At 40.5% G+C, this 15,425-nt stretch overlaps 2 protein-coding genes and 1 long non-coding RNA gene across 4 annotated transcripts in view; 2 read left to right on the top strand and 1 right to left on the bottom strand.

Moving 5' to 3' along the window:
• LOC145456693 (uncharacterized) overlaps positions 1–15,425 on the top strand; it is a 91,390-nt gene that overhangs the window by 1,047 nt on the left and 74,918 nt on the right. The gene's annotated exons all lie outside the window — the stretch shown is intronic.
• The window catches only part of LOC145456386 (G protein-coupled receptor kinase 3-like), a 198,121-nt gene that overhangs the window by 131,407 nt on the left and 51,289 nt on the right, over positions 1–15,425 (bottom strand). The gene's annotated exons all lie outside the window — the stretch shown is intronic.
• On the top strand, positions 2,223–6,219 carry LOC145456558 (protein BCCIP homolog). Its single transcript, XM_080334702.1, has 7 exons — positions 2,223–2,246; positions 2,679–2,795; positions 3,230–3,369; positions 3,657–3,799; positions 4,222–4,401; positions 4,474–4,548; positions 5,721–6,219. Exons 3-7 carry the CDS (start codon positions 3,237–3,239, stop codon positions 6,090–6,092), a joined length of 903 nt encoding a protein of 300 aa, XP_080190828.1. The 5' UTR covers positions 2,223–2,246; positions 2,679–2,795; positions 3,230–3,236; the 3' UTR covers positions 6,093–6,219.

The following is a 15,425-nucleotide window of genomic DNA, read 5'->3' as shown; positions in this document are numbered from 1 at the left end:
ATTCGGTTTTCTCAAATCCTAATCCTAATCCATGCTCAGCTCATCTCTGCAACATGTGCTATGCTGGACTGTACTGCTGGCTGGTGGCTGCATGCTGGATTGACTAAGTCTAAATAGCGGAATTGGATCCATACATAAACGTAATGTATTAGTAGTCAAGTACTGGAACGCCTTATCGATTACGTATGCTAATTTGCAAAATCCTGTACGATTTTCGCCAAGTTCCTGCGACTTGACGGTTAGCGAGAAGAATGGTATCGAGATTCTATCGAGATACAGCTACTGATCATTATAAACTCTCTTCGCGACCGTGCCTCCGTTCGGCGCATACGCACTGATATGTTAGAGTGTTTTTACTCGCGATGAATGTGTTGATTATGCAATATTCGTTGAAATGTTAGGTTTGGAATTTGTTGAAAGCAAGAAGCGCGTCACTTATTCGAAGTCTACATTTTTTTTAAGACTGTTCGCCGTCTATTATTGTAGGTCCGGTTTCTGTAGTTTACACCATCCCTAATTCACTTCGAGTAGTGTCGGATCGGAAATATTCAGCTTTTGACTACAGTCTGGACAGAATTTAGTCTGCATTGCACAGTACGTCTCTACGAACCACGGCGTGTCCGTAGCTTTGTGATTGTATATTGCAGTTGGTAAGCGTGACGTATGCCACAGGGAAAACTCAAAGCAAAGGTCAAAGTACCGCAAGCGTCTCAAAAGAAAGCAAAGCCGAAAAAATCCAAAGGGCCCAGGAAAGGAGGTGACCTAAGCCCCCTTATAGCTGTACTGGTGCTGTTATGCTGTATAATAACTTCGCGTATCGTGCTGTGCTGAGCCTTTGATATGATTGATCAATGTGAGCCAACTGAACAATGTCCTATTCGGGTTCTCACTGCCCATTCAAGATCTAGCCTAATTTAAAATGTTACCAAATTTGAGTGATGCGTCACGCGAACATTTACATCTGATCACGCTGATTAATGTATTATGCTGACCTCACAAGCGATATCATATCAGAGTACTGATCCAGAATAAGGCGCTTGCGCTTTACAATGAACGCACGCAAGCGTGGCATTTGCGCAACAGCGAATATGGCGTAACCCTAGTCCCAGACTGGAAACAGTGGTTGTTTTCGTCAATAAGTTGTGCGTGACAGAAGGGTTTCTTCCATAAAATAATTAAAGAATTGAATGAAAAGTTGCGTGTGACGTTTGCCACCAATTCCACTCTGGCCCTAGTCCAGCGTATACCAGGTCTGTTTTAGCACATTGTGTCGCCAAAAAAGTAATCCAGTATCGAATCAGAGCGAAAGATATTTCCTTCACGCAGATGAAATTTTCCAATCACGCGAGAAATCGGTCTGTCATGCACAACATGTTGTCGAAAACAACCACCGATTCCAGTCTGGGTATTAACTCTACATGAGCATGCAGGATATATTGTTTTGACCTTATCTGTGACTATATCTGCTGGCTAGTGTCTGTTGGTAAAGCACATGAACATTGCCAGTTGGCAACACTAAGCAGCTGATGTCATGTCAATAGTGTAATCCCTTGTATTCCGTTTTATGCTCATAATACACGGATATATAGGACAAGCTGCATCGTGTTGACGCATTACGCGTATAGCCAGCGATGAATTTGCGATTCCCCGATCTCGCTTCGATATAGATTTTTCACCTACACGCACGCGAACAATTGAATGCGCAACCTTATTGACGACGAACTATTTCACAAATTAATACAAGTGAAGTCTATTGACTGCTGTGAAATCTGTTCTGTGATGGCACCGATTTCAGGTGATTCAGGCCTGTCGTATCTTCTGATAACTCGGCCTTAACACACATCTTCTGATGTTTTAGTATTAGCGTTAATCAATTACGTCTGTTCGTGCTTCGTGGCCAATTGCGCATATTCAAAGATATCAATGTCACGCGGTCAGTAAGCCAGTATTACATAATTGACAGCGCTGATGATCTCGTTCGGCTAATGTCGTATCGAACTGTCCAGACATTTTGGCATTTTGTATGGGGTGGCCGCTACCCCATAAATGTGTCGTGGGGTTGCTGCTCCACCCCGTAACTCGGCGCCTATGCCAGTAGCCCTACAGTCGTCTAGCTGATTACCATTTGTTCCAGCCACAATAATTCAGCATCACTATTTTCATGAATATAATATTGTCTCTTTTCAACAGGCAAGGTACTAAAACCGAGGAAAGCTCAAGCGATCGAGTCATTGAAACGGGAAAAGGTAATGCTCTGGAATATCGGAGACCTCTACGATGCATGCACCAAATCTAAGAATGTAGCTCATAGCCTGGCCACCAATCACAATATACTGCTTCCCATAACACTCAGTCCATGCCTTAGCCACACGTCCATTGCCTGTTACCTCCCTCTCCGAAAGTGATCGACCGTGTATTGAAAATGAATTGTTGAATGTCAGGTGATCTTATAGCTGATGTGAAGACCCCAACACAGTACCGGTGATTTTTAGCTTACCGTACTCCAATTGTCGTCTGCTCCTCTCCATTAAGATGTTCTGTTTTAATCCCGTTCACTCACAAAGCAACAGTGCGTAGTTAAGGTGTGTTGCGGGACTAAATTTTTCATCCCGTCCGTCATTCACCGGTCCCACTTTTGCAAACTGCATTTTGTCTCTGAACAGTACTCTTTCTTGTAGATAATTCAGACGGTAATCAACAAGAGAATTGAAAAAGAAGCTATCCTTCAAGCCGGGAAAAATAGCAAGCTATCTCTGGTGGGAAATTCTGAAAGAGAATCTAGCAAACCTTCCAAGGTTTGTGTACTGTCCAGTGTAATGTCTGGTAAAAGGTAGAAGTGTATTTTATATAAATATCTTGTGTTACCTGTGCTGTGAATTTATGAGTTTTTAGTTAGTTTACACAAATCTCAGCAAACTCTAGTTACTGCCCGTAGGGACAGTGGTGCAGTAGGTTCCGATATGATGCCGAGTAGCTACCAGACATTATCTACCTTTGGTATTTCGGAACAGTATCTTTATTATGTAAATTGCTCCCAGTCACCACCGTACACAATGTTGGTGTTGTTATCGATCGGCCTATCACAGACAATAGCGGTGAGATTGAATAGCTACCAACCTTCGGTATGCTGGAACGGTGTCTTTACTCTCTGGTGACTTGCAAGTTTGTCACCACCATACATAATAATGATGTATTGTCGATCACGGTCTCGTGCCTTCCTTCTTGAAAGAAATAAAATGCCGGATCCGAAAAAGCCACGGCAAGTGGAAGACTCGAGCGATGAAGATTGCATCGAAGAAGAAATGAGTCCGGACGAAGAGGCGGAAGAGGAGATGGAAGTTAACGAGCAGATTCAAGTCGATTTCGAAGGTAATCATGCTAATGTCAGTTTGGAGGATTGCAGCCTCACTTAGTTCTGATAGAGCTGTGCTGGACCGTGATTAATCTGTTGGTGGCATTAACTAACTAGCCTGTTTGTTGGCAGGAAAGATGTGGTAAAGCAACAGGTCTTTGACCATCCGGATATTATTTGGAAATTCAGCCGGTTAGATAGCCATAGGCAAGTCTTGTGTCGCCGACTATACCGTCCCTCCACATCCCCATCGATAAACTTGCTGGTGTCGACTTTTTGTATGTCTATGCAAATTGGTTTGAAGGTTTTGGAATTACGGACAGCGATTTCCACGGCATTCGACAAATGATGCGGCAACTGTTTCCGAAAGACGGTATCGATGTAAGCGAGCTGACTAACGTTCTGATCCGACAGAACTTTATCGGGACGCTCTTGAAGCAAGGCGAGGTGATTCTCTTATACTGTTTTGAGATTTTCAACGGGTGGTAAATGCAAATTGATGACACGGGATAGTGGGATTTCACAGGAATACATACTAACTCGGGCTTCTTTGTGTACGTGGTTCCTGGAGCACTTGGTTTGAATCTCTCACCTCTTTTTAGTAATAGCAATCTATCAACACAGCTTCGCCCAGTTAAATACTACGGAGTTGATTTCTTAGGAATCACAAGACCTGATTCAAATCGATTTGAAACCAGTGATTCATATTACCTGTACCTACCTAGACTATTTCTTCGCAGGACTTGTTTTGAGAACCACTATAATGTAAAAAAAAAATCGGGCAAGAGATGCTGCCTATGCTGTTGGTCGGTTAAAATGAAAGTTCTTTGGTACCGACCACCAATCAGATTTGACCAATGCCTCGACAGTGCCCAGAGGATGAAGACGACGACGATGATGATTTAGATCAAGTGTTTGGCATAACCAGCTGTCTCAGCTGCAACGGAACGCACGGTCCCAACGTCGCTGTCGATAACGTTTTGAAGTTTGTGTTGGAAAATTGCGAGACTTTTGCTGCAGATGCCAAAACCAAGACTGAATTCAAAAAGGTAAGAGCGCCTAGCGGACGACTTTATTTCTTGTGTTAAATCGAGAGACGAGACTGGTAATTACGATTTCAGATTTTGCAAGCTAAAAAAGAAGATTCGTGTTTGGGTTGGATTATCAATGAAAGGTTCATCAATATTCCGCCTCAGGTACATATCTGTCTCCTTACATTGTTGACACATGTGATGTTAAAAGACGGTACCTATAAGAATTATAGACGGCAGTCTCATTTGCTTATGATATTTTCTAGGCGTTAGGTATGGCCGGACTGAATTACGAGGTTGGGAAATATCTTGAGGCGTTTTGCAATGAAGTAGTTCTGTTTTGAATTAAGGTTTGATTTCCCTCTACTATACCAAGTGGTTTTGTTTTGACTACCTCTGCTTGCATAGTTTTTGATGAAATTGTGATAATATTCATCAGAAAATACAGCTGCTATGTCACATTTACAAAATTTAGTGCCTACTAGTGAAATAGTTTCGTATTACCATAATAAATGTTCTTAATCAAGTTGGGTTGCCTTGAAATACAGAGTTTTGCTCTAACTGTTGGCGAATAAGACAGCTGACAAATTTGAAAAGCGTCACCGCATTCTCTGCTTTGACCTACTTAGGATTAAGTACCTTTCAAATTGGTAGGCCTACTTGTACTCGAATTTTACTGTATTACTTCTACTAATGTAATGTTAGTGATTAGTTTGGCCACCTTGAGCAAGATCAAATGCTCAACTGAAGCTAGTAGGTTCTTGCTGCCGACTTATGTCTTACAGTAGTTGGAGATTCGGTAAATGTTTGTTACCAAGCTTACATTTCATAGCACCACACCAGCAGTCGTTTTCATTGGTACCCGATGGTGAGTGATGGAATTGTGGGGATTAGACCTCAGCAGTAGTTGGCGTATGCACTCGGTAGGTATGGAAGACCTAAATATTTGCTTGTTGATGAGTAGCGATGTCAAAGCCCCGAGTAGTTTGATGAAGCTGATTTGAGCGAGAGTATTTCCGACTCGTGCAAAATAACTAATGAGTAATGTTACTACAAATAGGTGAAGTTTTCCAAAATATATACACTTACCATGATAAAGGGGCTATTCACCCAATGGTAAAATATAAGTGATTGTGCCTTCAACTGTAAGTAAAAGTACGGTAGTCTAAAAACGTAAACACTCGAGTGAGAAGTGCAAGGCTAAACCAAATGCAGCATTCTCCGAAAAAGTATACGCACTTTGTTACTGACCTTGCATGTGTATTCGCTGACTAGAATGCAACGATGGCTCTTACAGCCTGTTGTACAGCTTGCCACTTCGCCATCGCGTATTTCAGATCTCCTTGCCGATGTTCGAGAAGTTGCAATCGGAGCTAGGCGAGGCCAGGAGCGCTAAGCACAAAACATGCTACGATTTCACACACTACCTGATGATCTGCAAGTCGTACGGCGCAAGCCTGACAAAAGACGGCGACAAAGCCGTGCCGCAGAAACTGGAGTACACCAACTCGGAGGAAGAACTGTTCGCAGAGGAGGCGTATGCTAGCTTCACGTACCCCGTAGCCGGTGCGGCTGCTGTGGTCGAGGGCAAGTGGGACGAGGACGCCGACGAGATGCAATCGTGCAGGACGGTGTTGCTTATAGCCAAAGACAGAGTGGGGTCGATCATGAAAAAGTTACAAGAAAATTTGTCGGTGCCGACGACGTAATGAATAAATGTACAATGATTTTTCGACTGGTAACGATGCATGGTCACTGGTCAGGTTAGTAACTCAGGTGCTTGGGACCGTCTGATGCGTTATATAAAGTGTGGGGGGCGTCTGCCTTATCACAATTTAGGAGTCTGTCGAATTACTATTGTCGTTAGGAACGGAGAGGTTACCGATGATGTTGTGCTCACCAGCAGTTTCTGGTAGAAATACGATATCGTCTTTTATCGTAAACACATACTGGGAGAGTTGGTTAGAACGCGATACCGTCTACTTTGAAATCAAACTGAATGATACTAAGAAGATCCAATGCAGGTGGAGGGCTTTTCGCGTAGGAGGACCTTCGCAAACCTAACTTTCTGCGAACCATGGATGTCTAATTCCCTCACTTCGTCCTGACGTGAATTAAATCTGTTCTATCGTCGATGAAATAATGGGCAAGGAGCAATCTTGTTTCTTAGAAATGTAAATTAACTGAATAAAATTGGAATCAGGTCTGCCAAATTATCGACCATCCATGATTCTGGTACATTTGTTTCTGCTATTTTCGTTGTACCAAACAATGGCGATTGGGGTCGTTGCTGCCCTAATTTATTCCTCCGAACGTGAATCTGGGGTCGATATAAATATAGTCGTATATTATTTTATAGTCACTCCGAATCTTGAGCTCACCAGAGTGATATGCAGGATGTCAAGGGCAAGCTGGTTCTTAAGTGCATCCAGCATCTCTGATCCGTCTGACATTAGACACAGATATTAGATATACAATCGAGAAGCCTCTTGGTACAGGTAACCCGAAAAAATTATGAGAAAGCTTGATTACAATACACGACATGCTATACGTGTTTGTGACCCCAATATTGGTTTCCAAGAATTGAAAATGAGCTTTTGTGAACAACACACGGGAGAGGTGGCGTAGACTGCATAGTGGTGACGATAAACGCCTGCCTTGGTTCTATTCCGCGATGGAGGCCAGGGTATTCTGGGCTACTCTTCCTCCGTGTCGCTGTTCTTTCGGCGACAAAAAGCGCAGCAAAATACCCGATGAAAAGAGAGAGAAGGGGGTATTCGCTTTCACCTGCACCATCGAGATGATTTGACGACGGAGATGGGATACGACGGTAAGGTCACCTTGTCTGCACCCATGGGATTGCGGGTTCGAGTGTGAACGAGGTCGACTCCAGAATTCTTACCTAAGTGTTGGGGTTTATCTTGGCTTCTCCTCGCCATCTCAACCCCGTGAGCGGTCTCTCATGAAAGCCTAGAAGTCGGTCGTGCTACAAATTGGCAGCTACGGAATAAATATAAAGAATTGGCCTATGGTGTACTGTAAATGATCATAGTCGATAGGCGCCATATGGAGAGGTGGTCAGTAACGAAGTACTTCTACTTTTTCGAAGTACTCAAGTAGTTTTCATCTCTTGGGGTACTTACTCAAGTAGATCCGGTTTTCGCCACTTCTACTTTGTAGAAGTAGCGACCGAAGTCGCGATTATATTTATTCGTAGTGCATTTTTCATTTCCATAAATTCATGCCGAAAAAGTATTACAAACAAAAAAAAATTTGATCTACTTACTTACTTTTCGCCATTTTCAGTTTGTCAAGAAGAAGTAGTTTGATCCTCCAATCAGGAAGATAGCCTGAGGAATTTCGGGGCTGTTTTCAAGGAGTATCAACATTTAATATTCATAAAAGTTCAATAACGCCCGGAATTTTCGTCGCGCTTCGCGCTCAGTGGATACGGAGTAACCAGTATGATTTCACGAAAGTATCGGTGAATATAGTTTAGGTAGCGGGTTGACGTGGTTTTGTTCACACCGCATTGTCGCCCGTCGCCCATGAAATATTTCATCACAGCATATATGGCTCATCATAATGTTTGAGACTGATGTTTCGCAATCTAGCATTTAATTATCATATCGTTATCTAGCAGTCCTAATCTGGAAAAGTGGACTCTGACTTTTTTTAGGTTTAGAGCTGTTTTAGCATACCACCTTTGAAACTTTCTGGACTAAAGACATGAAACACATTTTCCGCTTTTAGAAGTAGTATTTATATATTTCACTTTCTATTCCAAGTATCATATACTTTGAGTTCTATTTGATATCAGTTCTTTTGTGTGGATAACATACATCATGTTGAAATATAAAAGCAAGTGTAGTAATGCCTTTAATTTCCGGAAATAAAGCTACACAATAGTAGTTATATAGATCGGTCGCGATTCGTAATGGGCGCTTATGGGCGCGGTCGCATGCGGCTGGAAAACCGGGGGTGGCATGCGGCTCTTATTTCTTATGGGCGCGGTGGCATGCGGCTATTGCGTCTTATGGGTGCGGTGGCAAGCGGCTCTTATGTCTTATGGCGGCGGTCGCAAGCGGCTGGGAAACCCGGGGTGGCAAGCGGCTCTTTTGTCTTATGGCGGCGGTGGCATGCGGCTATTGTGTCTTGTGGTCGCACGGTAACCCTTGTCAGCATAGGGATAGCTCGCACGCGGCTTCGTTGTTGGCATGTCGTACTTCGTGTTGAATATGTATCAAGTAAATAGTCATGTGATTGGTCCTTAGGTAATGTGTATATTCCAAATTACGGCGAGTACGACAATGATATATCGTTATTCTTATGGACGCGGCGATGATTCGTACTTTCGAGTATCTCTCGCGCGGTGTTGAATATGTACGAGTCACCAACAATAACCGCGCGGACGGAAACGTGGTTTGTTGTGAGGATTAAGCAGTGCGTGCGACCTATATTTCGAATGACCTGTGCGCTGAATTATTTCTCGTCCAGCCGCTACTATCGATTATTACACTATTTCATTCAGTGCGAAATAGTTTGCTAAATCTAGGAATCACTTCCAAGGTAATATTTTGGTAATTAGTTTACCGCAGAGCCAGCGTAGACGGCGATTCGAATATCAACAATAACCGCGTTCACAAACTAACACTTCAAAAATGTGTGAAATAGTTTGCAAAACCCCGCAATCGCTGACAAGATAACACATCAGGCATAGCCATCTCTCGTGGTGTGGATTTACAGAGGTAGGAATCACGCACAAGTAATAGTTTGTCACGGAGCCGGCGTAGACGGCGATTCGGTTACCAACAATCAGTAAGTCGCGAAACTGGATTTCACTGGTAAGATTTAATAAGTAACGAATAACAGAGCCATCGCAGACGGTGATTCGAAAACCAACAATTTGACACTTTCTGGTGGTCGCTATATGCTTTGACACTTCGGAACGTGGTTGACTTTAGTTGTATGATAAGAATATACAAGTAATGTGTCAATTTGTCAACTTGAAATGAAACTTACTACACAAACCGAGTTGATTCGTATTTGAATGTGTTAATTCGGTACAATTCTAATTATTTTGAGAAATCTTTTTAACGTGATCTTGTGAATCGTACGTAACCTGAATATTACCGACACCGACTTTCAGCCGCATCGAATTATTCACACATTCCACGCCGCTGTTTCACACCTATAGAATCAATGCCAACTAGTTGTATGAAAATCAAGAATCACAAGTATGCACATATAATAATTGTATTCATTATTGAGAAATCAAACCCTTAACAAAAACTCACATCTTATCACTTGTCAACTCTATCATGAAAATCCTCGAACCCGTATTATTAAGAATGTTATAAAACGGCGTCAGAAATCCACTCGCGAGATGTACTAAAGGTAAATCTAGATAATCCTAAATGAAATATTTGGACCTTGACAAACATGACTACCAACTTTGATCCAGTCACATTTCAAGATCATACTTTGAAACAATCCTTGAAACTTACAACTCTATTCACGACTTAGTTTTCCGTTTATCAAATAGAGTTTCAGCAAATACTATCGCGATATTTTAATGTGTTACTACACACAATAGAATCAATCAATGAAATAGCACCTGTTGTAAATATTTCTAACTTGACAACCACTTGTGCATACCGCGATCGACTTGTGACGCGATGAGTTAAATCGTAAATCGGAATATTTCAATCTATTTGTCGAAACCTTGAACAAACTATCAGGTTATTTTTTTTTTGTTGTAATCGAGTGAACGGAAATAGTATTACGTCTCAACATTTTAACATCTTCCCATACACAAAAGAGTAAAATACAAAAAAAGCCCTGTCAAGTCAATCCGTTTGTAACTTACCCAACCAAAGCAAAAAGTATCCTTATGAAAAGTAGACAAGACTACGCGAGTAATCACCACAATCCAAAATCCATAGCAAGTTCGGTTGTAGTCATATACCACCAAATCGTCTTTTTATTTGTTCAACTGTAAAAGTCGTTACTATTCTGTAAGATAAAGTAATTACTACTCGGTATATTTTATAAACCAAAGTAAATACTACTCGGTGTGTGGTTTGAGATTAACATATTACATTTGAGTATACCCGATTTGAATGTCTGACCAACGTAGTTGAGAATTCATTTCTTACAATCAAACGCCGGTGTTACATTGAAAGGTATCATACTGTAAACATAAGGATTGACACATTGATTTGATATATGAGATTTTGTAATGTTCGACCACGACTTGATTATTAAATTATTCACGATAATTAGACCCGGTGTTGTGGTAAAGGTTATTAGAAAATATCACTTTTAGCATCGAGTACCAGTCGAAGTGGGTGAACAATACTTAATCCTTTCAGTGACTCGCTGTTGTACGTGCTAAATGTAAAACATTACGAGGTTAAACTCTAAGACTTTGATCAGCACAAGAGCAATTTGGACTATATTTTCTGGCTACAACCTATTCTATTAGACAAAACTCGAAGCATTAATAAAATCGAAATATGTGCTACACTGAAATCTACAAAATGTGTTCGTATTGTTACTAGTAGTGATCATGCATTATCATTTGAATCTTCTAAAGTAATTGTAATGATAAAACCAAACTACTCAAAGTCATTACCAACACAAAAAACGATTTCTATGATATTCATCAAACGCATCATACCTCAGTATGCAGAAATTATTTGTAGAGTGCATACCAACAAAGAAATCAGGAACACAACCAACACCGAAAATGATAAATGCGTTTCGTGCTACTATTGATACAAGTTCATTTCTATCAGGTGAAATAAACGCCATCACAAAACTCGGAGCATGCAAAGGTCTTGATTGATATGAATTTCGATTTGTGTCTTATGATACCAGCAAGCATTTTAGAAATATTATGATTCGTTAAACCAAAGTCGTATGTCCAATTATTAATTGATTGGAAACTTGATCACGTACCTCGATCATTACAGAAGATTATAACACCATTGTCCGACAATCTTTTACAAAAGGATGGAGATGCGACGGTGGAAATAATAAAACACGGAAGGCACACTATGGTGTTATTTGACATGGATTTTACACCAGACGAACCTTACATTCGAGCGATGCATTGGAATGCCGCTTGTATTATTGACGTAGAAGGAACAGAAATGTATCGATTTATTGGTTTCGTACATATCCAACGAAAATCTGGGTATATGATTGTGCATGGCTCGCATATTCGACTGTGAACGCTCTATTGATATATGCTGTACAGTTCACTTTCGCCGTCGTGCGAATAACCCATGTTACGGTTCCATGTTTGTGCGTCTGTATGTCATGCTTCAGATTGACTCAGAGTCATTGCAATGTGGCTTATTGGTATGACATTGTTATCGGGTGTGCTTGATGACATTCGATCTGTATCAAAATTCCGGCTATGATAATGTCTGTCGATCGAAGGCTTACTCCCCGATGTTTGTATACCAACACATTGCATGCAATGTTACACACCTCCATTTACGCGTATACTGTTGTGGGCAAACAAGCGCGACGTATGCCTGGATGGTATTTTTTCGTGGAAACACGGGGTGTAACATGTTTACTTTGAATATTGTTCATTGGTTTATCGATTCAGAGTTGATATCCGGATCCGATTACATACTTTATCAGGGTTTCCGATTTCAAACTGAATGTCGAGACATACATTGACCAATAAAGACACAATATAGTAAACATGCGGGGGAAAACTCGACCTGGAATTGTTATCGCGATGGGTGACATAAATCCAACCGTTTTTTGAATCCCGTTATCCACATACCAACCATCGTCGAGGAGGTGTTTTATTCAGACATTTTGACTCTGGAAAATCCAAAGCACGAACCCGGACATCACAGAACTATCGAAGCATATTGTCCAATTTTCCAAAACATACATTTCGGTGGACAAGAGCATATTGTATGTGGTTAACCGATGATATTGATGTGATACGACTGATGGGGGTATACTCTGAAACCGGTAGTCCGTGTATATTTCCGTCACTGTTCGTTGTAATCTATTTCAAAGTATCGTCAATACAACAAATACCAAATTGTCAGGTGTGTTTGTCAGATTTCAAAATGAAAATGGTTTTGTTACTCTAGGAAAAGCTAGATGACCAAGAGAAAATGTATTGTTACACTGGTAAACGCCGGATCTCCAAAGGAAAATGATATTTTTACTAAGTATAACGACGACCCACCATGTGAAAATGGTTTGTTGCTCAGGGAAAAAATATATTCCCAAGTGAAAAAGGTTTGTTGCTCAGGGAAAAAAATATTTCCAAGTGAAAAAGGTTTGTTACCCAGAGAAAAAATATATTTCCAAGAGAAAAAGGTTTGTTACCCAGAGAAAAAATATATTTCCAAGTGAAAAAGGTTTGTTACCAAGAGAAAAAATATATTTGCAAGTGAAAAAGGTTTGTTACCCAGGGAAAAAATAGATTTCCAAAGGAAAAGGGGATTGTTACACTGGGTAAACGATAAATCTCCAAAGGACAATGGTATTTTAGTTAGGTAACAGTGGACCTCCAAGTGAAAATGCTAATTTTACACAGGTAAACGTCAGTTGTCCAAACTAGAATGATATTTTTACTTGGGTAGGTATCTTGTGTTCAACGCTGGTAGTGTGATTGGTCTTGTTAAACGTAGTTACCGAGTTGTACAATTATGAAGGGGTGGAAAATGAAATTGCTATTATGATCGTCAGAAGATTGTTGTATGTAGATTTGACAGTAACCCTATCATTCGCATATGACAAACACAATCATGGCCATTAACTAACTTGCTCGGTCTAGATCAGGGGTGGGCAAACTACGGCCCGCGGGCCGCATGCGGCCCGCAACACCGTTTTGTGCGGCCCGCGAGAGTCTAAATAAACTTATTAAAAATATTGATGAAATGCGTACTAAATATCGAATTAATGCAGGGACTAATTAAACTTTTTGGTATATTTCACCATCATAATTCTAAGGCAGTGGTTCTCAAACTGGGGGGCGTGCCCCCTTGAGGGCGTGAAAGCATCTGAATGGGGGGCGAAGATCAGCTCAACTGAAAAAAAATTTCGCGCTCCGCGCGATTCACACCTAATTCCTAATTTTAGCTTTGTATTTAGTCTGAATTTCGTATCTAAAAATCTCTCATCCACAGTCGTATACCCTTTAATGCCATCAAATTATCTGTTACGGTTTCTATAGCATCCTGGTTGCGTTTTGCGATATGACGATAAGTGGCGTGAAATCGTTCACCATCACAAGAGAGCGTGTCTTAAAAAGTTTGAGATCCACTGTTCTAAGGTATCTATTTCCTATATTAGTTTTATGTTTAATTTCTGGCGCGACCGTCTCAAGGCCCGCAGAGTTTGAAAGGTTTTAACTGCTAAAAATAACAGAAATCCTAAACGAGATTGACATAATTCTGATCACGAGTGTGATTTCAGATTCGTCTCTCCAGTTTTAACTATTTTAGTGATGTGCTTATGGATTCGTTCTATGCGTAGAATTGGGGTAGTTATATTTTATCTGCAAACAGTAGAAGCGTGTTTGAATCTACCATGGGTATGATGCTGTCAGCATTGTGTGTCCTGGAACCGAATCAAAAGTGGAATTAGTAAATCTATGAACAGATCGCTGCTAACAGATTTAAATTTAAATCCTGTTCTAAGAATCGGGACAACCGACTTTCATCTCTATAGTTGTGACATACCAACACCAATACCAATATTGCATTTTGGTTTATAATCCCAATTTTATATAGTGCGGCCCGCGAATGGATTCAGATGTTGAATGCGGCCCGCGAGCTCAAAAGTTTGCCCACCCCTGGTCTAGATCAATGCAAAATAGATGATTCGTTTTTTGAAACCGTAGCGAAGACCACATGTAAATTTATGCGATAGACTTCTATCTCCTTACAGTCAGTCGTGTCGTGTCCATTTTAATACGGGCCCACATATATGACATGCACACACTAACACCGTAAACAGAAGTCGATGATTTTGATTATTAAAAATATTTCTTGACTACACCGGAATGTCTATGTTGTAGAAAGTAAATACTATTATAGTGTTGTGTGTTTAATGAAAGCGATTGGTTACAAGTATGTTTTGGGAACTTAAATTTATTTTTCTGTATGTGACAGTTTGCGAGGAAATGAAAATAGATTCGTGGTTTTAATTTGATTGTGATTGTGTTGTTTTAATGTACGTTTCAACAGGTAGACTTGACACTGAACAACAATTCGACCCACAAAACATATTCGTTGTATGATTTGTTACTGGTGTGTAAAGGGTTAGGAATATTTTGAATGATAATATCTACTAGCTGTTTTGTTGTGAGAGCGATCATGTGATGACTCAGCACTTTTCGTTAGCAAAGTAGATTGATCTATGTGAAAGATGTAAGGACCGTGACTAGAAAACATATGTACTTTGTTGTTGGGGAACTGCTATGGCATTGACATAACCCTCTAGGAGTGAGTATGCTTTTCTTTCGCGAAAGTTTACGTGACTCCGTTGTAATAAATTTGTGTTAACTAAACTCGGATGGATACCGCAATTGTGCTGGACTTACACATGGTATTCGCATACTGTGCACATATACAAACTTTTGTGTAAACAACTCTGATGTTTCTGTTAGTACTAGTTCTGTGTTGAACTATTTGATTATTAAGATACATGAACACCCATTCAGACAATAAAGGTCTTGTGATATCGAAACAGTTTGTAGAGTCTAACCAATCATTCTTTAGTTTCGTAATGCGAGAATATCGAGTAAAGTTAATTACTTAGTGTGATGTTAATATCCTTCGTACATTTGTAAGAGTTGTGGGGAAACATACAAAGTAACTAATTGACACAAACAAAATGGTGATATTGTGAAGATGATGCCGCAACAACACAACAAGTAATATTTTGTATCGGGTGTTTGTACTTTAGGAATAGCGGAGTGTGCGATATTTTGGATATGTGTGCACGGTTGTAAACTACGGTTGTTCTTGGGTCTTGCGTCGAGTAAATCATAA

Source organism: Botryllus schlosseri, chromosome 2, assembly GCF_051294905.1.
Source record: "Botryllus schlosseri isolate E-star chromosome 2, Bs_hap1, whole genome shotgun sequence".
NCBI lineage: Eukaryota > Metazoa > Chordata > Ascidiacea > Stolidobranchia > Styelidae > Botryllus > Botryllus schlosseri.
The sequence above is the reverse complement of the archived record's forward strand: the minus strand, read 5'-3'. Positions and strand labels throughout refer to the sequence as shown.

Bases quoted from the DNA above. Each gene is read 5' to 3' on its own strand.
- LOC145456558 (XM_080334702.1), top strand. From the start codon at position 3,237: ATGCCGGATCCGAAAAAGCCACGGCAAGTGGAAGACTCGAGCGATGAA. The intron at 3,800-4,221 runs GTGATTCTCTTA...ATGCCTCGACAG, and splicing joins CGCTCTTGAAGCAAGGCGAG to TGCCCAGAGGATGAAGACGA. The intron at 4,402-4,473 runs GTAAGAGCGCCT...TTACGATTTCAG, and splicing joins CCAAGACTGAATTCAAAAAG to ATTTTGCAAGCTAAAAAAGA.